The 26,764-nt window shown below is 54.7% G+C and overlaps 4 protein-coding genes across 4 annotated transcripts; 2 read left to right on the top strand and 2 right to left on the bottom strand.

Annotated features, from left to right (window-relative positions):
- Positions 1 to 1,018: 1,018 nt before the first annotated feature.
- Positions 1,019 to 5,211, bottom strand: NCLIV_034600 (putative mRNA capping enzyme, large subunit family; the record flags this gene model as incomplete). Its single annotated transcript, XM_003883661.1, has 3 exons — positions 1,019 to 1,731; positions 2,103 to 2,763; positions 2,950 to 5,211. The coding sequence occupies 3 exons, from the start codon at positions 5,209 to 5,211 to the stop codon at positions 1,019 to 1,021; spliced, it is 3,636 nt and encodes a 1,211-aa protein (XP_003883710.1).
- Positions 5,212 to 9,008: 3,797 nt separating this feature from the next.
- Positions 9,009 to 12,946, top strand: NCLIV_034590 (conserved hypothetical protein; the record flags this gene model as incomplete). The annotated part of the gene is made up of 4 exons (XM_003883660.1): positions 9,009 to 9,934; positions 10,439 to 10,563; positions 10,905 to 11,402; positions 11,772 to 12,946. 4 exons carry the CDS (start codon positions 9,009 to 9,011, stop codon positions 12,944 to 12,946), a joined length of 2,724 nt encoding a protein of 907 aa, XP_003883709.1.
- A 1,749-nt stretch (positions 12,947 to 14,695) lies between these two features.
- On the bottom strand, positions 14,696 to 20,869 carry NCLIV_034580 (DNA-directed RNA polymerase,related; the record flags this gene model as incomplete). The annotated part of the gene is made up of 4 exons (XM_003883659.1): positions 14,696 to 15,963; positions 16,923 to 18,684; positions 19,244 to 19,291; positions 19,847 to 20,869. The coding sequence occupies 4 exons, from the start codon at positions 20,867 to 20,869 to the stop codon at positions 14,696 to 14,698; spliced, it is 4,101 nt and encodes a 1,366-aa protein (XP_003883708.1).
- A 1,750-nt stretch (positions 20,870 to 22,619) lies between these two features.
- Positions 22,620 to 24,772, top strand: NCLIV_034570 (conserved hypothetical protein; the record flags this gene model as incomplete). Its single annotated transcript, XM_003883658.1, has 3 exons — positions 22,620 to 23,314; positions 23,760 to 24,015; positions 24,440 to 24,772. The coding sequence occupies 3 exons, from the start codon at positions 22,620 to 22,622 to the stop codon at positions 24,770 to 24,772; spliced, it is 1,284 nt and encodes a 427-aa protein (XP_003883707.1).
- Between the last annotated feature and the right edge of the window lie 1,992 nt (positions 24,773 to 26,764).

Genomic DNA, 26,764 nt, shown 5'->3' with positions numbered 1-26,764 from the left:
ATCTCCTTAGTACACATGAGCATGCGTTCCATGCAAGAAAACCGTGCGCTTTAAATGTATGTATTTGCGAAGAGAGAGAACGAGACTAGGCAGCGAGCGGCACGGTCGCACGCGCCCCCCCCTGCGAAGTGACAGAGCGTGCATGAGAATTCTCGGAAAATAAGAAGGAGGGGAAACCCTTAAAGGCTTCTACCTGTGAGATTCGTCTGTGGACAAGGAAAGGAAATGGTTCCACCCCTGAGCGTTTTCGCGCTTTATTCACACCTTGTCAGAACAGGAACTGGACAGGAACACCGCAAACGCCCACTTAGGGACGTTTCGTTTTTAGAACGGAAAGAACGTTGAAAATGTCTCATCTAAGAGGAGTCCGGCCAGAATTCGCAGTTTACCCTGGCGTGTTTGCTCCTCTGAAGCAGAGAGAGAGGCGTCCGAAACGAGAGCTGGGATGCCTGCAGAAATGCACGTGTATCCCTTTCTATATGGATCGTTGGGAGACGCGAGTCTCTCCTTTGTTTCATTTTGGATGCCAGGTGTCTCTCGTAAACAGGGAAAAAAGATTTACAAGGACGCACAAGGAATCGGCGAACATCTGGAACACCTCGCCTCCAAATATACCGTCTCCTTTCCCTTCGAAGACTGTGCCCGCCCTTCTCCCTCCCTGCTCTCCTCATTTTTCCGTTGTCTCCTCGTTTCCCCTTCTGTCTCCGTTTCTCTCCCCTGCTCCCGTTTGGCGTCCATCTGTCCTTCCCTCTTCGGCACGCGTAAGATTCCTTCTGTCCACAGATCCAAACAGGTGTCCGGTGTTAGACAAACCCTCTCTACGTACAACTTACATGCATATATATATATATATATATATATAAACGCATAGGCAGTATTTCGTGGTGAGTCCCTGAAGAAATGTGTCGGTGGCCCGCCTCGAGATAAGTCTTTGTCCGTATGGGGCTCGCATCGACGGGGTTCCTCTGGGTGCCTTTGCGTTTCTCGCTTTATTCTTTTTCACTCGCGTTTTCCCGTGTCAGGCGTCCTGGATCGCAGCCGTTTGCATGCGTTTCGGCCTCTTTCGCTTGAGCGGCACACCCTCCAGGAAGGCGCTTCTGTCTGAAGGCGGGGCTTCGCCCCGCTCCGTTGTGTGTTCCCCTGTGGACGACAGAATGGAGATTTCATCTGGCTGTTCACTCGGGTGTACGTGCACCTTCCCCTTCTCTGCCGTCTGCTCTGCGCTCCCCGAAGCTCCAAGGTGATCTCTCTGGGGCAGGGGGGAACTGCGAGAAATGAGCTGTGCCGTTTGAGGCGAGACGGGAGCGGCTGGGGCGCTGGAGAGCGTTTCGGTGTCTCTGTCCTGAGTTGAGGTCGCCTTTTTGAAGGCGAAAACCTTGTAGAGTGCGAAGGCTTCAAACTGAGGTTTGTCGAGCCGACTGGTCGCGTTCAGCCGCTCGAGCCACCGCTTCAGATCGCGCTCGGACTTCGGGTCTTGAGTCGCCGCTGACAGAAACTCTGGAAACGTCATGCTCAACACGAGCTTCAGACCCACCGAGGCAGCCACGGCGCAGAAGCTGCGCCAGGGCAAGACGAACTCCTTGGCGTCGATCGCCTCCGACAGAAAAAAGTGATAGTCGATCCCGAACTCGGTGGCCAGGCGCCTGCGCAGATGCTCCCCCACTGCCGCGCGCGCCTCCACGGAGAGATCCGCAAACAGATACTGCTTCCACGAGGACGGATCAGAGACGCCTAAAACACACCACACAAAAATGCGTGAACAGCCAGCGAAACCTAAACACGGAAACACCGACAAATAATATATATATATATATATATTTATGGACGCGTGCACCCGTATTCCTACAAGCATATACTACTCCTGCAGCCCCACAGATGCATACACAGAGGCGCATTGCTTGCGCGCTCTCTCTCTCTCTGCGTGTATACTGGCATTTTATGTGGCGTACGGCTTTTCGCTGCTTCCGGGAAGAGCCAGCGTGTCCGTTGCCACACTCCGCCCGTTTCGACACACGGGACTGTGGGGCTCGCGCGCGGGTGTCCGATGTGCGGAAAGAGACTTTCAGCTGCTGTCTCGCTGTCTCGTTCCGCAGTTCACGCACTTGCCGCTTTGGCCTTTTCTTTTCGGATCGCCAGCCCGTTGGGGCCGAGCCCAGGAGCTCCCTGCAGCAGGCGGTCGATCGTGTCGATGTCGAATGTGACGCTGTACACTTCGTTTCCGAATTCGCACTTTTCTTTCGTCTTTGGCGGGTCGTGCCCGCTCCGTCGCGCCTGTTCGGCCGCGAAAGGCGCCTCGTCGGCTGTCTCTTCTTCCGGCACGAAGGCGAGCTCGACGAGGTGATCGGCCAGGGCGCTGCAACAGACTGTGCTGCCGAGAACCATCCCGCCCTCCTTCAAGTGCGCAGCAGCTCGGCCCAGCACGTCGCGCGCCTGCTGCTCCGTCTGCACCATGTAGTGAATCGCCAGCTGAATCGAGACGATGTCGAACTCCTCCGCTCTCAGGAAGCCGAGCGCCTTCCGGTCGACCAAGTTCCCCACGTGGAACGTCGGCGGATGCAGCATCTGCTGAAGCAGGGCTCGGGCCTGCTGGCCTTCCCGGACGCGCCGCCGCGCCTCCCGAATCTCGGCCACCGACAAATCCACCCCCACGAACTTCCCGATGCACCGATCCGCGTACTTCCACAAGTCTTGTCCGTGGCCGCAGGCCAGCTCCAAGACCGTCTGCCCCATCGAAACGTACTTGTTGATCAACAGGCGCTTCACCTGACACGCGCGCAAAACGCAGTCACAACGCACGCGGCGAAAAGACCTTCCAACCCAGGCAGCTACATCTGCGCGGTAAACAAGTGAAGCGTGCATGCATACATATGTATATATATATATATATGTATATCTATGTATATAGACATGTGTATGTATGAGATGATGGCGTTTCGCGGGTTCCCTTACTTGGTTGTTATGGATACGAAGTCCTCCGATTCTGGATTGCCCCGCACTGACAAGTTTCCTTTGGTTGTAGTGTTTCTGTACAGCTTGCACAACATCGCCCATGTGGTTCGGGAAGTAGAAAGGACCGCCGACGCCCCCGACGCCGAAGTCGCCATTGAGTTCATCGAGCCATCTCGCCAGGACATGCGCGTTTTCCAGGACAAGAAGGGCGAGAGCGCCAAACACGTTTTTCTGTCCCCTCTTCCGCCGTTCCAGCTGTCTCTGCAGCTCGCCGCCACACACTTCCAGGTGCACATACACCTTCTTGGTCTCCTCGTAGCGGTCAACATCGTCAGCGACGTGGCCGTCTGCGACGTCCGGCTCCTCGAGCGACGGCTTTTCGCCTCCAGGGGATCCGCGTCGACGCTGGGGAAAGGCGTCGAAGAAACGGCGCTCTCGCGTTCCGCCCGGGTGTCCTCCCCCCTGCAGCAGCAGCGTCGCCGCGGGAGTCATGCAGTCCGCCACTTCGCCTTCTTCTGTGACAATCAGTCTCCAACGCGGTCGGTGCGTTCCCGGACTCCCTGGACACCCGAGCGGACACAAGTCCCAGACGTCCTGCGTCAGCCACGACCGCTGAACCACCTCGTCCTGACGCGCTGTCTTTTCTCCAGACGCGCCGCTCTCCTCGCCAGCAGCGGAATCGCGCGTTGAGTCCGTTTGAGGCCTGGGCACTGAGCCTCCCGCCGAAGGCTCTTCTTTCGGAGGTGACTCGAGACTCCGGACTTTCCGCGGGCTCGGCCCGCCCGCGACGGTCCAGACGGTCGCGATCTCCGACTCCGCTGTTAGCCGGATGTGATTGTCGCTTCTCGGTCGGTAAATCAGACGGGTGCCGAGGGGAATCCTCTCCACGACCTCGATTCGCGTCTCCTTTCGCCGCCGCTTGAGTCCTGTCGTCTCCGACGTCGCACGCCTCGCAGCGCCTTCTCCCTCCGTGCCCAGATCCGTTGCCGTCCCCCTCGCGGTCGGTCCTTCCTTCACGGCCGCGTTGTCTTGCAGAGATCCACAGCCTCCCGGCGTTCGGGCCCCAGCCGTTGTGTTCTCGCTGTCTCCCTTCCTTTCTACACTCTGCTCCTCGCTCTCTGCCGGCTTCTTCCCCTTTCGGTCGCCATGCGTTTTCTCTCCAACCCCTTCGCCTGCGTCTTCCGAATCGGAGTCCGAGGCGAGGCGATACCTGAGAACCCGACCTACGCCTAAGCATTCCTCTGCGTCTTCCTCGCCGCGCAGGACGTGGTGAGGTCGCAGGCGCGCGGCGTCTGTCGCGTCGTCTGTCGAGTCGCCCGCGTCGCTTTTGAGGCGGTCCACGATGAGGTACTGTCGGCGGGAGGGGCGTAGCTCGTAGGCTTGGCGCTTGGCCTGCAGAAGGCGTTGCAGGAGGCGCTGGAGAACGTTTCTCTGCTGCGCGTCTCGCAGCTCCCCCCGCTCCTCTTCCGTCTCGCCCGCAAAGCCTCCGCGCGAACCGCTCAACTCCCACGTCTCGAACATCACATCCAGCGCCACGTGCTCTTCCAACATCGTCTCCAAGGCCACCGGCAAATTCACCTTCCAGCCTGTGTACTTTCCCACTAGGTGTCCCGCACTCATCGAGACCACCAAGTCCTGGCGAGAGTCGCGCGACTTCCCGCCCCCGGCGGCAGAAGGGTTCGCCGCAGAGGAACCGGAAGCGGCAGAAGCAAAAGAGGCAGGGGAACCCGCTGAGCAAGCCGGAAGGGTGGGAGCGGTTTCGCGTTTCGACGCGTCACTCGTTTGGCGACTTGCGTCGCAGCACTCCGCGAGGAAAGCCTCAACTCGGCCTTCCACGGTGGGGTCATACGAGAGGAGCCGCACGCCCGGCAGGAGACGCCCACTGCTCGGCATCCCGAAGCGCGAAAGAAGAACTGATCCCGGACGCGATGACGAAGCAACTTGCAAAGACAAAGGCTCAGACGAAGGCGCGTTTGTGGAGGCGACATTCTCCACAGGTGGTGGATCCTCGCTCTCGACGAGACTCGGGTTCTCAGTGGAACCCGCGCCCGCAGAGACCGCGGGAAGTTCCTCTTTCAAGCGCCCTAGAAAAGGCTCGGCGCCAGAAGAAGTCTGAGACGACCTCGGCTGAAAAGCGGAAGCGACAAAACTCGGTTTGCTTTCTGTCTCGCGCGCGTCCGGCTGATCAGCGAAGGGAGACGGCGCTGCGCCCCAGGCACTCCGGGACGCCGCGCCTCTCAAGGCCTGGAACCCCGGAGACATTTTGAAGCCACAAAAATGAAAACGGTCACCTACCGACTTGCAGAAAGCTCGCGTGCGCATGCAGAGACGCACATGTTGAAAACGCGGAGTCGAATCGAAGAGCAGCCAGAGGGTTTCGGGGTTGCAGGATCCTTTCACGCTCGCATTTTCGGTCAAGCAGAAACGTTCCAGCTGCGATTTTCTTCGCAGGGCTGGGTGGGAAAGCCTCGCTGCTGTGTGCTGTGCGAAAACGCTGTTGAACCTTCTCCCAGCAGTTCAGGCGGAAGATCCTTCGTTTGCCCCGGAAGACGCACAGAAGGATAATCTACACAGAGGGAAACTGCAGGAAAGGCAGAGGTGTACGAAATGGAGGATCGGCGCGTTTGAAACACAGAAACCGAGCCGGGAAAACCGAACCGGTCGGAGGAAGTCCGTCGGTCTGCCCGAGTGGTCGCGTGACAGGGTTTTGTCGTCGGGATTCTCAGGAGAAAGGAGCATGAGGAAATGGCAAGAAAAGCCGAATGAGACCAAGGAAAATAACCGGAGTGAAGCTGCGGGAAAACGGGATTGTGTGCTCTGGCCTTACTTTGGGAGAAGCCGCGTGCATGCTTTCAGCTTGTCTAGCAAAAATGGGAGACTGGCATGCAGAAGTCTTGTGGCTGCCCGGAGAGCATCGAGTTCCTCCCTGCTGGAAATCCGGCGGTTTCACCCGGCAGGATTCGATACGGGGAAGCGCTTGCTTTTCCGTTTGCCAAAAACACTCAACGTTTTCCACAACAGCCCATACCTCTGCACTTCAAAAATGTTTGGGCGATGTCCTAGAATCTATCGACATCTGCCCTGTCACACTTTTGATTGTGAAGCTGCTGACCCGGCCAATATAGGGCGGCGCGACGGTTGCGTGAGATAAACAAGAGAGGAAACACTGATCTCTCGACGGCAATGAAGACTTCTGGAGGAGTGCTTAGAAGCGAGACAGTCTTTTTAAGAAGAAACTCTCCCTCGGAATATAACTTATTCACGCAAACACACGAGAGCGACATACCATTACAACTGAGTTTGTCCACTTACAACTATGTGTAGATATGCTGTGTGTATATGTGGACTGAAGGTTTGTAGACGTGTATATTTTCAAGCTCTCCTCCATCAGGGACACTACACTCATGCGCGTGCCGCCAAGGGACTCTCTCATCAGAAAACAGGGTTCAAACATGCTCTGCGTGAATCTCAACGGTTCCCTCAAGTAGCTGAAGCGGTCAGAGCAGACCGCGCGAGCATAACACCTGTAGAAACAAGTCCGAAAGACTTTTTCTGGCGAAACCGCGGAGCCCCCCAAATGAAATTTCCTCAATAGATCTCAGCAGGAAAGCTAACAAGAGGTTAGCGCAACGCTGCTGAACACCGGCAAAGCCTTCGTGTGAACGGCTCCTCGCTCCCTAGGAATCCATGACACATGCACTACGACGTAGAGCGTCACTTTTGCAGTAGTTTGGAAATCACCAAAGACCTACACGTATGCGGAGAAAAAAATAGATTTAGATGTGGAAATGTGAAGAATGCCCGTACATATGAATCGAATCGTGCAACGGACCCTTCGCCATGATTGGTCCTGGGTGAGTTGTCAGCGATCACAAACTTCTGCTGGACACGCAAACAATAAAATACCGGATCTGTATGTATAGAAATCCGCTTTTTTAACGGGTAAGGAAACTCCATCTTGCGTCGACCATGCCACTGATGCGTATATGTGCGCCGTCCGGTGATCCGCACATCACGTGCAAGTATCCCGCCAGCACCACACAATATCCGTGAAACTCTGGCTGATGTGGAGAGATTGGGTTTCGATGATGCTTTAACGTCTTTAAAAACGGAAGGTAAGGAGCTTCCCTCTCCTGACGAATCCAGGATGCAATCCTTTTCTTCGACGGTAAACAGACCTATACGATGTTGCTTTCTAGATCCATGTGGGAGTTTGTCGATTTCAAAATCCCCAAACGAAACAGCGTGATAGCCTGGAAATTCCAAGAGCCTCACCTTCTGTCATCTCGTCGTGTGTTCTATGACTCGAAGATCTTTGCGCTACTTGTGCGGAGACATTTCTCATGGAAACGCTCAGTCAACAGTCCCATCGGCACATGCCATCCACGCATCCACATACCTCTCAATCTCTTTCTAAAGACAAACTGTGCGACTAAGTACTTTTGGGATTAAATGCGTCTGTGGGTAATCTCCGGGGAGAGTCTCTATATGCCTCAGCACGGGCCAAAGCCCTCCAGAAAATCCCTGTGATATGCCGTCAAATCGGGCGCAACCGTTTAGACAACACATCGTTCTAACGTTCGCAGGCTGCATTTTCTTTGGCGGTTGAACAGAATTTTGGACGCGTCATTCACTGCGGCCTTCCGATCTCTCTATTCTTTTCTCACTTCGGGTATGCCCACCAGGAAATCGATTCCTTCCTGTGCAGGTACCTGAATGAAGCTTTCTGGGGTTACCCCTTTCAACGCATGTTTGTCACATATATCTCGACAGCAATCGCGTCATCGTGCCGCATTTTTTCGTCCCGCTCGTCCACCATGTTTCTCTCAAGATACGAAAACTCGTGGAGGGAGTTTCCCACTGCTGGAAGCGCGAGGCAGGCAGGACAACTGGGAGCAATCTAACAGGCAGAGAGTGCGCAGCTGGGATGCTGCGGAGGGTTTTTTGCCGGTTGCGTTCTTTTCCGACGGACAGAAAAGCTTGTTACTCGTGTAGCCATTCCCAGAAAAGTCAAAAAATTAGCAGCTCTTCCATGCACGCCCATTCTGCTAATCCGCGCACCCCTCCAGCAGAGACTTCAGGGTGGAGTGGAAGAGTCGCAGCTGGTTTGTCTACGCAATTAGGTTTTCGTGTTTTTTGGGTCACTTCGTTTTACACATGTCGCGCGTGCCAGCACGCTCCTTTTTCCCCTTCCGGCGCATACGGAGGTGGACCAAAGCTAGGAACAAAAGATTCTCCTGTGAGCGTTTCAAACCAAACGGCTATCACGCGCTTTGCCCTGTTGGAACCCCTTGGACAGCGGTTCCTCCGTTCAAGAGTCTAGGAATGTGTGCGTCGTTTTGTTCGTCCGTTTTCACCCAACTTCATTCGCTTCGTCTACGTCTCACGCATGCCTCGCTCTCTAAACGTACAGTGGTTGATTCCTTTTTCCGCGTGAAGATCGACGGGGGCCGAAAACGACGTGAATGCCAACGTGTTTGCCATTGCACAACAAGGCACGTTTATAAAGGTATGCTTTAAGTGTTTGACCGGATCGTTTGTAGAAGTCTGTCGTATTGATTGGTGAAGTCTCTGCGCTCGAGGCTCTCTCTTTTTTGTTAAGACGCCTTTTTCTGAGCCTACTGCTGGAAAGACGGTTCTTCGTCTCGGGAGTCCATCCTTGGCTGCCCTCTTGATATGGCGTTGCCCCAACTTTAGAAAAAGCGATCATTGTTTAGCTGTCCGTATCGTTCTCTCGCGGGTGCACGTTTTCTCTCTCGGGTTTCTGTCCCGAATATCTCTCTATCATTATCCTCGTTCAGCGCGCATCGTTCGACTTTTCGTTCGTCGGTCCCCCGTACTTCCTTTCCCGTTTCTGTGTCGTCGCCGTGCCTTCTCAGCCCTCGTCTTGCGCTTCATGTTATCCTCATGTCCTGCCTCGGCTTTAAGCGTGTTTTTGCGCACTCCGCCGTGGCGCATTTTAGATTTCTCTTGCCTCTCCCCTTCCACGGCCTTACCTTTGCCCTCTTCTAAAACTATTCCCTCCTCTCAGTCTTCGTCATTATCCTCGCAGCCGGAAAATGGATACCCATGTTCATTCAACTTCCCCTCCTACCCTTCTGCCTCAGGAGCGACTAGATCATCTTTCTCGCTCTCCTCTTCCCCTTCAAAACTCTAGCATCGTCCATGGAGCATCTGGGGCTCTTCCACAGGCCTCTTCGTTCCCTTCTTCGTTTTCGTCTTACTATCCCCATTCTTCGTTTCCTTCTTCTTCGTTTCCTTCTTCTTCGTGTCCCCCTGCTCCGGCATCTCCCTCACCCCTGACGTTGCGCGACTTTCTTCAGCTTCTCGGCGAGAGCGTCGCCGTCCTGGAGGGTTTGCGGCTGTTGCTTTTGCAGCTGCTTCAGTGGGGCGGGGAGGTCGGCAGTGTAGTCCGAGCGTCCACGTTTCTCCACAAATTGTTGGCTTTTCTTTTCCGCGTCCTTCGCCTTCTCCTGTCTCCGCTTTCGGCGGCATTCCACCTGCTCGCTTCTCCCCGGCATGCGAAGCGGGAGGAAGGGGACGGCCGAAACCGCGAGCGCATCCCGCCTCCGTTGGGCAACCGTGGACCCAGAAGCCTAGGCGCCGTCGACCGAGGCACTTTAGCTGACGCTGAGCCGTATTCTGCCTCCCTGGTCAACACATTTCATAACGCGTGGCGATCGGCTAGAGAAGGTGCTCAGACAGCCGGGGGGACCTACCCGATCAGCCTCGGCTGGTCGGCGCCCGGGTTTGCGGAAGACAAAGCCCTCCGTGTCGCGCCCCATCTTCACGGAAAACCTGGTTCCCACTTGCAGGCAAGTGCCTCGAAACCAATCCCGGAGAAAGGCTTGCTTTCTCGACTTAGAGGTCAAACGTCGTGGGCGGCGCTCGCTCGGGTGTGGCGAGGTCGGCGAGGCGTGGTAATCTACGCTGCGATCGTCTTCGGTCTTGCCTGCAAACTGCGCTCGCTCTGGAAGAAGTACAGGTACGTTACTTGGAGACCGCGTTCGCGGAAAGGAGATAGACGCAAGTGGAAAGAGCGAGAAAGGCACGGAAGTCAACGCCTCTGGAACCACGCAGGTAGATCGCGATGAGGCTGTACACAGAGCGAGACCGTCCGCCGATCTATCACCGGATAGACACATAATCTTTCGGACTCAGCAGCTGCTGCCTGAAGTCACGAATTTCTCCATTTTCCCCAGCCTTCCTTGGCGTGCGGGGCTTCTTGGCTTTGTGTCTTTTTGGTGGGTGGATACGTGTAAAGTTCTGCGTGGCCGTTACGAACGCTCTTCGCACTTCGGAATCGCGCTGTCTTGAATCAAAAAAACAGGAAGGCGAGGGGGGTGTTCTCTCGCCCGCAGCGGCAGCTCTGGTGTCTCATCAGGTATCTCCGTCTGCGATAGACGATTGGCCTTTCTTCCTCGCCTTTTTGTCCTCTGGGTCTTTGCTGTTTTTGTTTCGCTTCGCTTGTTTCGCCTGCCTTCCCCAGTGTCCCGCACCTGCTCTGCCGGCACGACTTCGGCGAAGCTGTTCTCGAGGAGAAGCGCTTCGATGCCTGCCCGAAGAGTTACGTGCGTGTGCGAGTTTTTTCTTCTCTCGCGTTCTGGACTCTAGGTGGGTTGAGTGCTCGGCCGTTTTCTGCGTGCCCGTCAATATGTTTTCCAGAAAGCTTCTTGTGCAGTACCGCATCGCCGCCAGGATCCTAGCTCGACGCCTTGAAGAAAGAGAAGAGAGAGAGAGGAGGCAAGCAGCACTCGAAGAAGAGGCGAGCAAACAGGCAGCTGCGGAAGAGCAGCAATCAAGACAGGAGATGCTTTATTCTCTGTTTCAGTCTTTGCGGAAACAGAGGAACGAACAACTCCTCGCCTCTCGTTCTGCCTCCCAAGAGGCTGCATCTTTCCGTGTTACCTCGCCTTCGGCCACTGCCGATCCTGCGTCTCCGCGGTCGTCCTCAGCTTTGTGCGCTGCCGGAAGTGCGTCTTCTTCCTTCGCATCGTCCTCGACTATGTCGACAACGCCTGGGGCTGTGGAAGAGGGTGAAAGTGGAAGGCCTTTGAAGGCACATGATGCTGACCAGGAGCGGCGCGTGCCAGATGAAAAGTTGTCTTGGTCTACTTGCAAACCGCACCATGCCGCGGATCAATTCTCGTCTGCCGAAAACAAACATAAACTGTGGACCGGCATCGACCTCGGCGAAACCTCGCTCGCCCTCTCGTGCTTGCCCGAACGGCGGTCCTCAACTACCACAGGCAGCAACGGAGAAGAGGAGAAGGAAGAGGAAGAAGAAGAAAGAGACGGAGGAGAAGAAGAAGAAGGAGACGAGAAGGAAGAGCTAGAAGAGAAGGGCGGGAAAGAGGAAACAGGGGGATCCCGTCTGCATATTTTGGCGTGTGACGAGTTGGATGCTCTCCACCTGGGTCAAACGAAACTGACGACGCGTTTGGCCTTTCAAGGTGAGACTCGAGATGCCCAAGCGGGCGCCTCGGAGGATTTTCCTTTGAAAACCGTTCGCGCAGAATCAAAAGAATGCACTTCTTCTGACGCTCGTGGGGACGCGGATTTCCGGTTGCCTCGCTCCCCGGTCAGGCACCGCAGATCGGAAATTACCGTCGCAACTTCAGGTTCGGTATTCACCCACGTCACAACTTGTGCGAGCAGCAGCAATCCTCCTTCAGTCCCCGTTCCCCTCTGTGAGGAGACTCCATCGACGTGTCTTCCGCATCGCCCCGCTGCGTCCTCTCCTCCCTTACCCTCTTCGTTCTCTGCGGTTTCTTCTTGTTCGTCATCGTCTGCCTCTTCTTCTGCTTCTCCCTCTCCCTCAGCCTCCTCTTTGTTCCCATCTTTGTCTTCCTCTGCATCCTCTTCGTCATCGTTTGCATCTTCGTCCTCTCCTTCTAAGTGGCTTCTTCCGGCTGCGCTTCAGTCGTCGCCAGAGAACGCCCCACCTGAGAACCTCCCTGGAGGCGCCGCGAAGAGAGTGTTCGAGTCCAAAAGTGAGGCTTCGGGTGTCCGTACGCGTCCGTTCGGAGCGCGAGAGAAACGAACAACACCGGCGTTTGACGTCAACCCGTTTTTAGGTTTGCTCTCGAACTCTGATCCTGGGGTGACGCCGGCGATGCAAGAAGAGCGCGAGGACGCGTTTGCTTCTTCACATCCGCTCATGAACCGGGCAATTCAACAAACGTCTCAAACAAGAGATTCAGCCGGGCACGACCAGCCAGGCGACGAGAGTGAAGGTTTCTCTAAGTCCTCGGTTCCTGCACTCTCCCACCATGTCCAACACTCGTTGCCGCTACCACAAAAATCTCCTCACGCCTTGACATCGCCCTCTTCTTTTGCTCCTTCCTCCTCCTCTTCGTCTTACCCTGCGTCTTCGTCTACCTCGTTTCTTCCACTGACTCTTCCTCACACGCCTCTTCCGTCGGTTCTCCCTCTCGCTGCGTTCCTCCCTCCATCCTTCCCAGGACAGCCTTGTCCCTCTGCACGTCCAGGTGCTGACTCTGTCCTGGGAGAACACCAGAGAAACGGAGACACTCTGCCGCGCCTTATATTCGGCGAAACCCCGGGGTCTCCAGGCCGCAGCCTTCCAGAGAAGCTTGCGACATCTGATCGTTCTCTGGAAAGATACACCGTTCCTGCTGCACAACGCCGAAAGCTGCAGAAAGGAGACGGCGAAGGGAAAGGCGCTTTCGACGCGGAGCGGTGTGACCCGCGAGCCGAAGGGGCGAGTTTGCGTCGCCAGGAGACAGTGAGGAAGTCTTGTCGAAAACGCGGCGAAAACCGAATCGAAAACGTGGATCCCAGCGCGTCCGCAGGGCGGCCTCGACGTCACGAGGAGCAGAGGAACAGGCGTCTCTACCAGACGGGCAAATGTGAAAATCCGGATCTGCGGGCGAGAGCCAAGGCAATCTGGCTGTCCCAGCAAGAGGATCTGAAGACCATATTGGGTGTACATTCACCCCGGCAGGGAAGCCGAGACTTCCGCCGTGTGCGTTGAACAGAATGGTTCGGATACAAGTATCGTGGAGGCGGAGCGGGAGGTCGGCAACCAGAAGACTGAGGCGAGCGCGATCGCCGTTGCCTCGTGAGGCGACGAGTCACCGTGGGGTGTACATGGAGGCAAAACAAGAGCGAGGCGACGGGAAACGCATGCAGCTGAAGACGGGATAGCGCACCGTCCGGCGAGACCGTTTGAGGCTACGGACATCGAGGAGAATACGCGATTGTCGCTGTGTCTCCACGGAAAAAGCAAGTGTTTCCGCTGATCACTTAAACGCACAAGCTTGGCGTGACCGAAAGGGAACGGGACACCACAAAGCGTGCGGGAGCACGTGTGTTCTGAGGGATGGCATTCACACATCCTCGCGCTTCACAGTGGAAGCCACAGTTTTAGAACTTATGTGTATCGCGTTGTTCGCTTTTCTGGAACACGTCCAGGCGCAGTTTTTAAGGGTCAGCATCGCGCTGGGGGGAAAGAATAGAAAGGACACAAATTCTGTTGACTGGGAAGGTTCGTGGACGAAAACTGTCTGTTGGACGAGACCGTGTCTTCAGCTGATACGTTTCGTCACACGCAGCACGAGGGTGAAGCCGAAAAGAAGGAACAGGCGCTGCAAACGAGAACACGCTCCTTCCAGACACGGAACCTTGCGTATCCATATACCGAGTAAGACAATACGGATATATCCAACAACCTCAAAGGGTCAACAGGAAAATGCCCAAATCCTTGATCATATCTATATCTATACACACATCTACGTAGATCAATGAAAGCGTCTCATCGCGCGAGAATTCTACTCACGGGCGTGTCTTAAACCACGAACAGACCCGCACCCGTGGACAGAATCGCCCGCAACCTCACACAGATACATATTTGCATATATATATATATATATATATATATATATATATATTTGTATTTATGTGTATGGTGGAGTGTGTACAGAGGTTTCGTTTGGCGGCTCTTTCCAGAGTGAATCGAGCCCTGTTTCGACTTTTTCATCCGTTTTTGGAATCTAGGGAATGCGCCAAATGATGCCGGAGACGGAGGCGCTCAACGCGAGCGCGACATTATCACTTCCGAGAGAATGAACAGTCTGTTTAGGAGAATCGGCAACCATGAAAATGTGGAAAGCAACGTTCCAGAACACTCGAACGAGTGGGCGCCATGTTGCAGAGACAGGCACAAACAACACGTTTCAGAAACAGTCTGTCAAGAGGCAAAGATAAGAGTCAAGATCCACGGTCATCTACATCAGTGTGCCTGGGACACCGATAATGAGACAACGTACAGGCATTTACACAATTCAACACACAAGGAAACGGAAACGACAAAGTCAAGTGCGAAGAAATCGGCGAAAAAGGTGCCCCGCAAATTATGTGTCTGTACTTACGTATATGCCTATACTTTCGTACACCATATATATATATATATATATCTATTCGTTTTGTCCTTGAATTGGCGATATGAAGAAACACCGGAGAATGCGAAAAGATGTTGCCTTTCCGCCGCCCCGTTTGTCCGTTGTTTGCGTTTTTTCGGGTCTCGATTCGTCCTCCACTGTCCCCCGAACCCGTTCCACTTCTCTGCCTTCCGTTTCTCGTCTGGCTTTCCGGGTCTAGAATGTGTTTGCGCTGTTCTCCCGCACTCTCTGTTTTGTCACCCGAACGTTGTATTCTCCGGCGTACCCATTCCCCGACCCATTTCCTTTCCCCGCCCCCCCCCCCCCCCCCCCCGCCAGGGGCCCTACATTTCCTTGATGTGGAGTCTGGGGCACACGTTCATGCTCATGAGTTCTTGGAAGAGGAGCTTGCATGCGTAGGGCATGCGAATGGGCGCGACGTTCTTCCCCGTTTTGCAGTACGGACACCAGCCCTCGTAGCCCATCAGGCCGCAGGTTGCGCAAACGCACGCTTCAAACACGTCTGAGCTGAGCATGAGTCGCTCCATGAGCAGCGCACTGCTTCCGTACGCGACGAGGCAGTCGCGTTCCATTTCCCCGAGACGCAGGCCGCCTTCTTTTGCACGGCCTTCCGTCGGCTGCCGCGTGAGCAGTTGCCGCGGTCCGCGGCCTCGGGCGTGGATCTTGTCTTGCACCATGTGCTTGAGTTTCTGGTAGTAGATGGGTCCGGCGAAGACGTACGTTTGGAGCGCCTCGCCGGTAATGCCCGATGTCAGGTACTCCTTCCCGGAGTAGTGGAAACCGTGCGACGCGAGGATCTCGGCGAGCGTGTCTACACTGACGCCGCCAAAGGCCGTGCCATACTGGCAGGCGCCGATCTGCAGCGCACTCTTTCCCGCAATCAGTTCCATCATTTTCCCGACCGTCATGCGCGAGGGAAACCCGTGGGGATTCATGATCAAGTCCGGACACCAGCCGGACTCGGCGAAGGGAAGATCTTCGGCCGGCGCAATCAGCCCCACGACGCCCTTTTGCCCGTGGCGGGAACTGAATTTGTCGCCGAGCTCGGGCAGCCGCGTCTGCCGCATAATCACCTTGTACGTCCGACAGCCGTCCGAGTTGTCCGTGCAAATGACGCGCTCCACGTAGGACGGAACGACCGTTTTGTACCGCGCGAAAGACGGCGCGTAGAACGCGTTGTCGAGTTGGAGCGGATCGCTCACGTGCTCGCGAGTGTTGGTGGGAGAGAATTTGTGGACGTACACCTGATCCTCCTCGAGGAGCTCGCCGACGCGGACGACGCCGTCGTCCTCCAAGGCCTCGAACCGCCGAGACACCGCGCCTTTCCCGCTCGCCATCGCCGGCGAAACTTTCCTCGGAAATCCCCCAGGCGCCAGCGCAGCCGAGCGGCTGCGCTGGCCTGGACCTTGCGCGACCGGCGGCGGAAAGGTGCGGTCGACGGAGCCGTTGAAATACTTTTTCAGTTCCACCGAGTAGCGCCGAAGCGCAAAACACCGCCCAAAACCACGGTCCACTGCGCCGCGATTCAACACAATCGCGTCTTCGATGTCGTACCCCGAAAAACTCATAATCGCCACACTCGCGTTCTGACCTGAAAGACCACAATCGACACAATTCGGGCGGAAACAGAACTTGCAAAAGTTCACGACTACGCAGGCGTGTGCATGTGTGTGTGTGTGTGTGTGTGTCTGTGTGTGTTGGAGTGCGCATCGCTCCCTGATGACATCGCCGACCTCGGAGACCGTAATTGTTAACTAGCACACAGACAGTCGCCCAGGGGCCTCTCTGTTTTTGTCTCGCTGGTTCGCGGCGTGTCTTGTCGGGACAGCGAAAGCGAGTGCTTCGATTCCTCCCTCCTTTTCGACATCACGAAGGACCGCTGTACACCCAAAACAACCCTTGACCCCCGCGACTCACATATATTTATATTCATTTACATTTACTTGCATATGCATCTGTATATATATATATATATACATTCACCTACATATATGTATGTGTGTATGTATGTATGTATGTATGTATGTATGTATGTATGTATGTATGTATGTATGTATGTATGTATGTATGTATGTATGTATGTATGTATGTATGTATGTATGTATGTATGTATGTATGTATGTATGTATGTATGTATGTATGTATGTATGTATGTATGTATGTATGTATGTATGTATGTATGTATGTATGTATGTATGTATGTATGTATGTATGTATGTATGTATGTATGTATGTATGTATGTATGTATGTATGTATGTATGTATGTATGTATGTATGTATGTATGTATGTATGTATGTATGTATGTATGTATGTATGTATGTATGTACACATACATATATGTATGTAGGTAGGTAGGTAGCTGCCTTTCCTCAGCACATGTATCGCGCGCCTCCCACCAGCCCTACAGCGATCTCGATCTGACCTGTCTCCCTCTCGACGCATTTGTCCCGCGTGTGTGTTTGTGCATATGCAATGTGTGTGCATCCTGTCGGTGTCTGTTCGGCGACTCTTTGACATTCAGGAGTTCCTCGTGTGACTCGGCGGGTACCTGCTGGGAGTTGTTCGAAGTGGACGAGGTCGAGCGTTCGGGATTTGCACAGCGGTTTCTGGGGGTAGACGAGGAGATAGAGGAGAGTGTCGCAGCGGTTGAATTGATTGTAGGCGATCGCGCCCATGGCTTGTTTTCCCATGGCGCACTGGTAGGTGTTTCGCGGGCTTTGGTTGTGGTTCGGGAACGCGATGAGCCCCGCGACAACGCCGAGCAGCGTCAAGGGATCAATTTCGAGATGTGTGGATTCCGCGGTGATGTCTTCTTCGCGCAAAGCGATGAGCAAGTTGTTCTCTTCGTTCACGTCGATCCATTCGAGAATGCTGCTCCGGAGCAAGTCCATGAAGCACATTTCTCCGTTCTCGAGCTGAGCCATGTGTTCGGGCAGGAGCCGGGGCCTGCCGCGGTCGACGACGATGAGCGGGCGGCAGAGGCGACCGCCGTCGGAGGCGATGTAGACGGTTTTGTGCGCCTCGTTCACGTGGACAGAGACGAATTCGCCGACTTCGCCGTGGCGCCTGAGCAGCCGGATGTTCTTCATCAGCTGCCGCGGGCGTCGGTGGACGCCGAGCAGCGAACCGTTGAGCATCACGAGGTAGGTTCCGCGGTCGTGCAGCTCTTCGCCGCTGATTGCGTCGGCGTCTTCGACTCCGAGACAGAAGGCGAGGGAGGCGATTGGGGTCGGGTCTTCGTCCGTCGTCACGTGCGTGACGAGGGCGAGGTTCTTCACGAGGCCACACGACTCGCCTTCAGGCGTGTCGCACGGACACAGCATCCCCCACTGCGACGGCTGCAGCGCGCGCGGTCCGGACACCTTCCGGCCCTTTTCGAACTGCGAGTTGATGCGCGTCATCATCCCGAGAGTCGCAATGTACGACAACCTCGACAGCACCTGGGAGACGCCTGAGCGCTCCATGCGGAACCGCTTGATGGTCCAGTTCCCCGTGCTCAGCGCCGTCTGCATGCCCCGCGTAATGATGTCCGTCGGCAGGTTCCGGAAACAGTCCGGGTACGGCACTTCGTCCTTCAGCCGCGACCCGCCGCCAGCAGCCCCGCCGCGCGCCTGGTGGTACCGGCTGAGCGCGTAGTCCGCTTGCTTCTTGACGTGCGTGCAAAAACGCTTGAACAAGTCCTCAAAGAGCAGAGACAGAAGCTGACCGGCCAGCTCCAGGCGCTTGTTCCCGTAGTAGTCCTTGTCGTCCATCAGGGACGGATCGTTCGCGGCGTCGAGGACGCGTCGAATCATCAGACAGAGGAAGCGCGACTTGGCGCGAAAGTCGTTCCCCGTCGTCTCAATGTGCGACAACACCACGCGGTGGAGGACGTCGACGGCCTCGTCGATCACCGACTTGGCGCTCCGAGATCCGCCGCCGCTCCGCTCCGAGAGGAGAGGTCCACGAGACACAGGCGTGAAGAAGCCTTTCGCCTGCATCTTGGGCCGAATGCGCGAACCGACCCAGAGAAGCGCCTGGTACTGCGTCAGCACGTTCTCCGTGTGGCAGTCTTGTAGCGACAAAGACACCGCCTCCTGCGCCGTGTTCCCCGTCACGTCCGACAGCGACGCACCCGCGCCAATCATCTGCATAATCTCCTGATCCGTCTCCGTCCCCATTGCCCGAAGCACAATGCACGCAGGCAGATCGTCCAAAAACGAATTGTGCCGGAGATACAACTTGTTGTTCTTCAACACCACAGCCGTCCGAGACTTCGACTCCGCCGTCGCCGACGTGACTGTCGCACACACGTTGTGCTTCATGTCCGTCTGCAAAAGGACAGAAAGAGAAAGCGAGAGCTGTAGCGCGACGTTTCGCGCGAACACATGCAGACAACCTAGGGACAAAAGACCGACAAGACAGCAGCAATACGCCTCGACACAACTGGCCAGCACCCGTCGATCCCCGTTTTACTTATAGTTATATATATATATATATATATGTATATGGATCTGAGCAAGTGAATACGGCCAAACAGGCATTCCTATGTCGTGAATGGGGTATGATGCTGACAGACAGACAGAGGTCGGTGAGAATGTGCACGCAAATGGAAATACACTGCCTGAGGCGAGAGGGAAAGTCTTCTTCAAAAAAGCAAGAAAAGTGAAGAGACGGAAATCAACTGACGCAAGTCTACAGACTGAAAGCCAAAATCGCCGACACATGCACTGGCGAACGCAGCGCAGTGTTGCCTTCGAAAACGCACGTCTACACAGGTGTACTCGTGCACATGTGTATGCAACTCTGGCGTCGGAGAACGCATCGGGAGACCCGGAAGATGCATACGTGATCATGACAAAAAACTGAAAATGGGCATCGGCGCCTTACCTCCACGATAATTCTGTTCTTTGAAAGCTGTTCCTGCATAAGCAACACCTGCAGAGAAGGAGCAGGAAACAGCAGGCACAGAAAATACAGTTTGGATGTCTTCTGAATAACGTTCGCAGGAGAACGAGTCATCACTCTCTCCAGCTCCATACCAGTGTTGCCCACATCCATCTCAAAACACATACGGAAAGATATGCTCCAGCACAGAGAAGTACAACACATGCCTCCAGATGTTACATGAGTCTAGTCGGGCGCGAAGACAGCGGTGCTGAACCTCACCGACACCGCACTCTGTAAGCATACATCTATATATGTATATATATGTATATATATGCATACATACAGATACATACATACAGATACATACATACAGATACATACATAGAGATACATACATACATACATACATACATACATACATACATACATACATACATACATACATACATACATACATGTATACGTATACATGTGTGTATATATTAGCATGTGCCCAGACAGATATTTATTTGTAAGCTGGGGCTGAACGGTGTGTGGCGTGGTGCACGTTCGCGAGAGGGTTTGGAGAGGCCTGGTGGCAGCTTTGAGTCTGTTTTCGTTTACCTTTTCGGTCCCTTTGACGATGAAGTACCCGCCAGGATCGAAAGGACACTCGCCGAGCTTCTGGATGGCCGCGGGGTCTTTTCCGTGGAGGACGCAGACTTGGCTGCGGAGCATGACGGGTATGGATCCGATTTCTACGTTTTTCCTGCGGATGATTTCGTCGCCTTTGCTGTACTCGGCGTCGACAAAGACGGGTGCGGCGTAGGTGATTTCGCGCGTTCGACAGATCCGTGGGGTGAGACGCTGCAAAATCATGCCTTCTTCGTACCGGGGCGTTCCCACTGAGATGTTGAGGAACTCGATGAAGAAGGAGGGGTCGATATCGCTCTTCACGAGGCGGTTCGACGGCGCGCGCAGGATGTTTTGCAGCTCTGTGGTTACAAAGAAGTTGTACGATTCAATGTGCTGGTGCACAAGGCCCTTCGCCGCGAAAAAGGCCGGCAGCAACCGCCACTTGTCCGGGACTGTACAGACAGGCTTCGCGCTGTCCTCCCCCAAACACGGGTCGCCTTTCCTCGGCAACGCCTCGTCGAAGCGCACGGTCTTCTTCACGCGCGGCTCATACCCCCCTCCGCGCTCGCCTTTCGCGAAAGACGAAGGAGCAGAAGAAGGCGGAGGAGACGAAGAAGACGGCGGAGACGAAGAAGCAGGCGGAGGAGACGAAGAAGAAGGCGGAGACGAAGAAGGAGACGAAGAAGAAGGAGACGAAGAAGAAGACGGAGACAGGAAGTTTGAAGATCGGCCGGCAGGAGGACATGTGTAGGGGATTTTTCTGTCTAGCGGAATGCTCGCGCCGTAGGGAAACCTGAGCCTCGTCGCGGACGACGAGGTGGACGGAGCGGAGGGCCGGCGTTTTCCATCGGTTTTTGCGGCGACAGTCGCATGATCCGACGGTTTCAAGACGCTGAGCTGAGGAGATAAAGCAGAGAGAGGATCCAGCTCGGCGCCAAGCGCGGAGTTAGGACAGGAAGGAGACAGCGAAGAGGCGGGAGGCGCCTGGGGAGGCCTCTTCCGCCCAGTCATCTCGACGAGCTGAGTCGAAGCGTGGGGCTACCATCGGGGACAGAAAGGAGCGCGCAGATGCGTGTCCGGACCGCCACTCCCTGACCGCTTCGCCGCAGGAATGACCGCGAGAACGCGAGTCCGCTCCCTCACACGCTGGCGCCGATGGCTGCATGAGCGAGGATATGCATCTCGGCAACCGCAAAGACGGCAGGAGGAGCAAACAACCTGCGCGAAGAGACGGACAGGAGTGGACAAACGGACAGGCGGGAGGCGAGTCAAAGTTGGCGATATTTTCGAAAGTCGTGCATGCGAAAGAAAGAAAACTGGGGAGAGAGGAGAAGCCAATGCGACTCTCCCTCGCAAGAGAGAAGGCCCCCTGAGGCGGTGAGCCGAAGCGGCGATCGAGTCGCCCAAAGAACGGATCTCGACAGGATCTTTTTCACTATTTTTCTCGTTTTCTCTCCCTTCTCTTCCTGCAGCCCCGTTCGGGCAGACAGCTCGGTTGACGCGCGCCACGCGCTTTCAAAGTTTTCCCCCCCAAAACAGGCGAAGAAGCCGCGCGTGAGGAGGCACACGCGCTGCGCGAAAAAGAAAGCAGAGAGCGGAAAGGAGCCGCAGATCTTAAACTTGAAAAGGCAAAATCGGGGAAACAACCCTGCAGCGGGTCAAGAGGAAAAGAACGGGAAATGCAATCTCAAATATCGTGGGGGCATTTCCGCGCGTTCCCCACTGTGGCGTCAAGCGCCCTGACTCGGCTTGTGCTGTCTCCCTGTCGGGTCTTTTCTTCGCTCTCTAGTCGATCCTTTCTGTTCTCTTCCTTCGCCTTTCTCCTCTGTCTCGCCTCTCAGTTGCTGTCCGGCATTCTCTTCCTTCTTTCTGCTCTCGCGCTGTGGCGTTCTGCGCTCTCGCCGAGCGCACTTTCGATAGCGGCGAGCGAAGCGCGGTTGGGTCTCGCTCCTTCTCTACAGCTGTCGTAAAGCCGCGCAGCAAAACAGGCATGCAGGACACGACGAAAAGAGTCGCTTTTCCTCTCTCTCATTCACAGGAACGTTCCACATCTTCGGAGTCTTCTGTGCCTCTCTGTCTCTCCTCGGATGTAGAGACGACACCGATAGGCGACGGCATGTCCCTTTCTCTTGCACACCTGAGACCTTGGCCTCTTGCGGTTTTTCGCGCCTTCTCTGTCGCCGCGATTCTCTCCTTTGTTCTCTTTTGTTAATCATTGCCTTGCTTCCTTTCTTCTCATCCACACCGCTTTCTCCCCTTCCACTTGACAAGAGAAGGAACTCAAAGAGCCTTCACCTACGCGGCTATACCCTGCCTCTTCCTCTCCTTTTTTCTTCCTCGCCTTCCTTTCTTCCTTGGCTTCACCTCGCTCCTTCGCCTCCCACGCCTCCCTTCTTTCTGCTCTAACTTTCTTCTTTTTCCCGAAGTTCTGCCCAAATCCTCGTCCTGGTCGTCCAAAATGTTTGCCGGAAACCTGTCGACGTCTCCTCCCGATGCCCGCCTCTCGGAAGAGAGCGGGCGTGTCCCTTCTTCTCCCCCCTCTTCTTCTCTCTCTTCCCCCCCCGCTTCTTCGCTCTCTTCCCCCCTCGCTTCTTCTCTCTCTTCCCCCCCCGCTTCTTCTCTCTCTTCCCCCCCCGCTTCTTCGCTCTCTTCTGCACATCTGTCTCTTTTGCCTGCGTCTGTGTCTGTGGAGGCGCTGTCTGAGGAGGACCGGCGTCTGCTGTCGCATTTTCGGCTGTCTCTCGAGTCGCTCACAGGCTCCATGGAGAGCATCGTGGCCGCGAGTGACGCGCTCCTGTCTCGTGGGAACTCCCCCGTCGTTCACCACCTGTTTGCTGCGTGGCGGGAAGCACTCAGTTTCCAGGGAGACAGCGAGAAGCGCCTGTTCCTCCTCTACGTCTTGAACGACGCGCTGCAAAAGTGCGTCAGTCGCAGATGTCCCTGCATCCTGCAACTCGCCCTCGATCCACTCCGCGCCTTCTGCGTCCAGGCGTCGCGGCGCCCCGCGAGCAATCTCGACGCGAGTGCGCGCGTGTTCAAGATCTTGAAAGTTCGGAGAGTCTTCGGAAACAACGAGAGCGGAGATGCCATCTGCGCCGCGTTCCTCGCTCTCTTGCGCGGCGAATCGACCATCGCCCTCCCAGCAGTTGACCCGGAGATGTTGCAGCCGCAGCCGCCTTTTCTCCCCACAGACGCCAAAGCCGCCTCCACGTGTCTCCCCGCCCCGCCTTCGTCTGTCCCGTCTTCTTCGTTTCCCTCGGCGCTCGCGTCTCTGCCTGCCGTTATCGACACTTTCAGTTTGCAGTATCCTTCCAAGAACGACGAGCCGGTGGCCGAGCACGTGGACCGGCTCTTCGCTGAGGAACCGGGCGAGACGACGTTCAGAGAGACGCTCAAGGAGATCCTCCACGCGGTTCTGTCCATTCAGTCCACCGTTGCCGACAAAGACCTCGCGAGGTACGAGGAGGCTTCGACCCAGCAAAACTAGCCATGCACGTTGTGGCAGCTGGAAACCCAAAAGCCATTAGCTGTGTCGTCAGTCTTTGCGGTGTAGCGTCGGTACCGAGACAGAGAGAAAGAAAGAAAGAGAGAGGGGCGGCGTCGCGCGTGGGAGTCGGTTTTCAGGGCGTGTGCAGCGGTGCCGAGGAAAACGGCCCTTCATGGTACTACCATGCATTTCCAAGTGAGAGATGGATTATGGTTTGCGCTTTGCATCCATGCGTTTACCATGGATCGCATCTGAAGCGTATTCGAGTACGCGCACGACAGAGACGTTATTTCCTTCCCGTGCGGTAGCAATCTAAGGCGGAGCGGCCGTTTCTCTGGTGCTTCCGCGGAGTGTGTTTCGCCCTGCACGCTGGTGCGTTTTCCGTGCGGTCGTCTGCGCTTGGCGTCTGCTCAGGCAAAAACAGGAACATCACCTCGCGCAGCTCAGTCGCCAGCAAAAACTCTTGGAGGATCAGCAGCGTCAGAAGCGCGTCAAGTTCGCAAAGTGCGGAGTGCTGCCCGAGGACGAGACGGCGGAATTCGCGGGGCTCGCCGGCGATCGAGAGACGGACGAAGCCGCGCAAAGGCGACTCAAAACACAGATAAAGGCGACACAAGCGAAGGTGAAACTCCTCATGGAACTCGAATGGAATCAAAGAATCGCGCTCCAGGTAAGCGCTGAACGCTGCAGATCCCGACCGTCTATATATATAAGCATATGCAGAATCGGCGACGGTCAGAGAGCAAGCGGGGTGTAACTCGACGGATAGATCGACTGCGACAGAGAGGTAGCGAGGGCGATAGGCAAGGAGAGAGCGCGGGGAGTGTAACTGCAGAGAGATACAGAGTTGAACGGATAGAGATGGAGGGGTAGGAAGGCAGATTCAGCGATAGATTTAACGAGATAGAGGTAAAGATGTGGCGAGAGGGGTGGCGAGATAAGTAGGTACAGGTGCGGAGGTCTGTAGTGGGACATAGAGAGAAGCGAGCGAGATAGACTGGGATGCATGGTAAGGCGCAGAACGCGAGAGGGAGTTGCTGCTTTTCCCCGTCCTCTCGAACTTTGTTTCGTGTTGTTAAACTGATGCCTTTCAGGAGCGTCTCGTGAACCTTGCGGAGATGGTGGAAGGGAGAATGGAAGAAGTTCTCGCCCGCCATGTGCGTTGCAGAGAAGTGAAAACAGTTCTTGATCGAGCTCTGCATATCGCTACGCGTCGACAGCAAGCGTCCAAACCTGTCCTCACGCAGGACGCCTCTTCGTCCTTTTCCACCCCTCCGTCTTCTCTTTCTTCCGCGGCTGGGGTGTCTAGAGAGCCGTCCGCGGGTTCGCAGGCAGATGCGTGTGCTCTCTCGGCTGGGCGCGCAGAGAAAGGAAGCGAATCTGTGGATCCAGAGGCGGACGCGGGGAGGGCCAGCGAGGCGATGTAGCGCGTGTGGAAGTTCCCGAAGCAAAGGAGTGAGACAACGGAAAAAAAGGGAACTGGAAGAGGCAAGAACGCCGACAGTTTGAGAACGTGACAGCGTGCGCGCGGCGGGCGGGAGGGGGTCTCAGGCGACGAGGTGGACGAAGCTACACCGGCGAGAAAACGAAGGACTTTTTGGACGTGGAACGAAAACGGAAAGAGAGGGGAGGAGACAAAAACATTCGTCCGCGACAGGGTCGAGAATAACGTCTTCCCCCTCGTTTCTGACACAAGATTCTACACTGAAATATCGATTTATATATTAATGTTTCGAGGCGCACATACAGATGTGGAGATACATGAGATACGTACCCAATATATCTATATATATATATATATATATAGAGAGAGAGAGAGATAGAGAGAGAAGGACTTCTCACTATGCCGGCTACTCGAGGTGAAGGCTTTGCGCGCTTTTGGGCCTCATTTTGTCTCCTGTGATCAACTCGGATATCTGGTTGTGTGCCCATATGGACTAGTTCAATATGTGGGGGCGGTGCTGAAGCACTTACGTATATATATATATATATACATATATATGTATAGTTCGCATGCATTTGCTGTGCAAGTGTGTATTTACAAATGTATATATATATATATATATATATATATATGCGTGTGCGGTAGGGTGGATGGTGTGAATCGTTTTGGTGTTTTTTGGGCATGCAAAGCAACTCCGCGAAGCGTGGCATAAGACATTCATCGATACGGAGCGGTCTGTTCTCTCGCCGCTCGAAGGGAATGAAGAAACGTTAATTCTTTTCCAAGTCTATCCGTGTCCTATGGGAAATGTGCGATGCGAGCATGTGTCTCGCGGTCTCCCATATTTTCGCTCCGCACTCGACAACGAAACCCGAATAGCCCCACCTCCAAACGGTTCTCATTTGAAGATAACGAGGAGCCGTACAACGAGCGGTTTAGATACAGACGCACACATTAAGAGAAAGGGAGATCAAGAGACACACCAAGAGAAAAGGACATTAAGAGAGACGTCAAGAGGGAGGAAGATAAAGAGAGAGACTAAGAGAAGAGGAGGTCAAGAGAAAGATTAAGAGAAAAAGAGATGAAGAGGGATATTAAGAGAAAAGGAGATTAAGCGAGAGGTCAAGAGAAAGAAAGATAAAGAGAGAGACTGAGAGAAAAAAAGATCAACAGGCAGATTAAGAGAGAACGAGATTAAGAAAGAGGTCAAGAGAAAAGGCGATCAAGACGGAGATTAAGAGAGAGGTCAAGAGAGAAGGAGGTTAAGAGAGAGATCAAGAGAAAGGGAGATCACGAGAAGGGTCAAGAGAAACCGATATCAAGAGAGAGATTAAGAGAAAAAAAGATCAAGAGGCCGATTAATAGAGAAAGAGATCAAGAGGGCGACTAAGGGAAAAGGCGATCAAGAGGGAGATTAAGACAAAAGGCGATCAAGAGGGAGATTAAGACAAAAGGCGATCAAGAGGGAGATTAAGAGAAAAGGCGATCAATAGGGAGATTAAGAGAAAAGGTGATTAAGACGGAGATGAAGAGAGAACAAGATTAAGAGAGAGGTCAAGAGAGAAGGAGGTTAAGAGAGAGATCAAGAGAAAAGGAGATCACGAGAATGGTCAAGAGAAACCGATATCAAGAGAGAGATAAGAGAAAAGGAGATTATGAGGGATATACAGGAACAGAGAGATTAAGAGAAAAGGAGATTATGAGGGATATACAGGACGAGAGAGTTGAAAAGGGAAAGAAGATTGATGCAGATATATTTTCCTGCAGATTGACTTGCTGCTTGAGCAAGGTTCGAAACGTAGGTTTCCCGCGAGGGCGAAAAGAAAGAAGACGCGACGGCCCCGGGCGGTTTCTCCAGAGAAGAAACAGACACGGTTGGCGGCGCTTGGGGCGAGAAACAACCATGTTCAGTCCAGCATCCAAAGGGGAAAACAGTAGTTATTTCCTCTCAGCGCCTGTTACTCCTGGCGGCTTT

Source organism: Neospora caninum, chromosome VIII, assembly GCF_000208865.1.
Source record: "Neospora caninum Liverpool complete genome, chromosome VIII".
Taxonomy (NCBI): domain Eukaryota; phylum Apicomplexa; class Conoidasida; order Eucoccidiorida; family Sarcocystidae; genus Neospora; species Neospora caninum.
The sequence above is the reverse complement of the archived record's forward strand: the minus strand, read 5'-3'. Positions and strand labels throughout refer to the sequence as shown.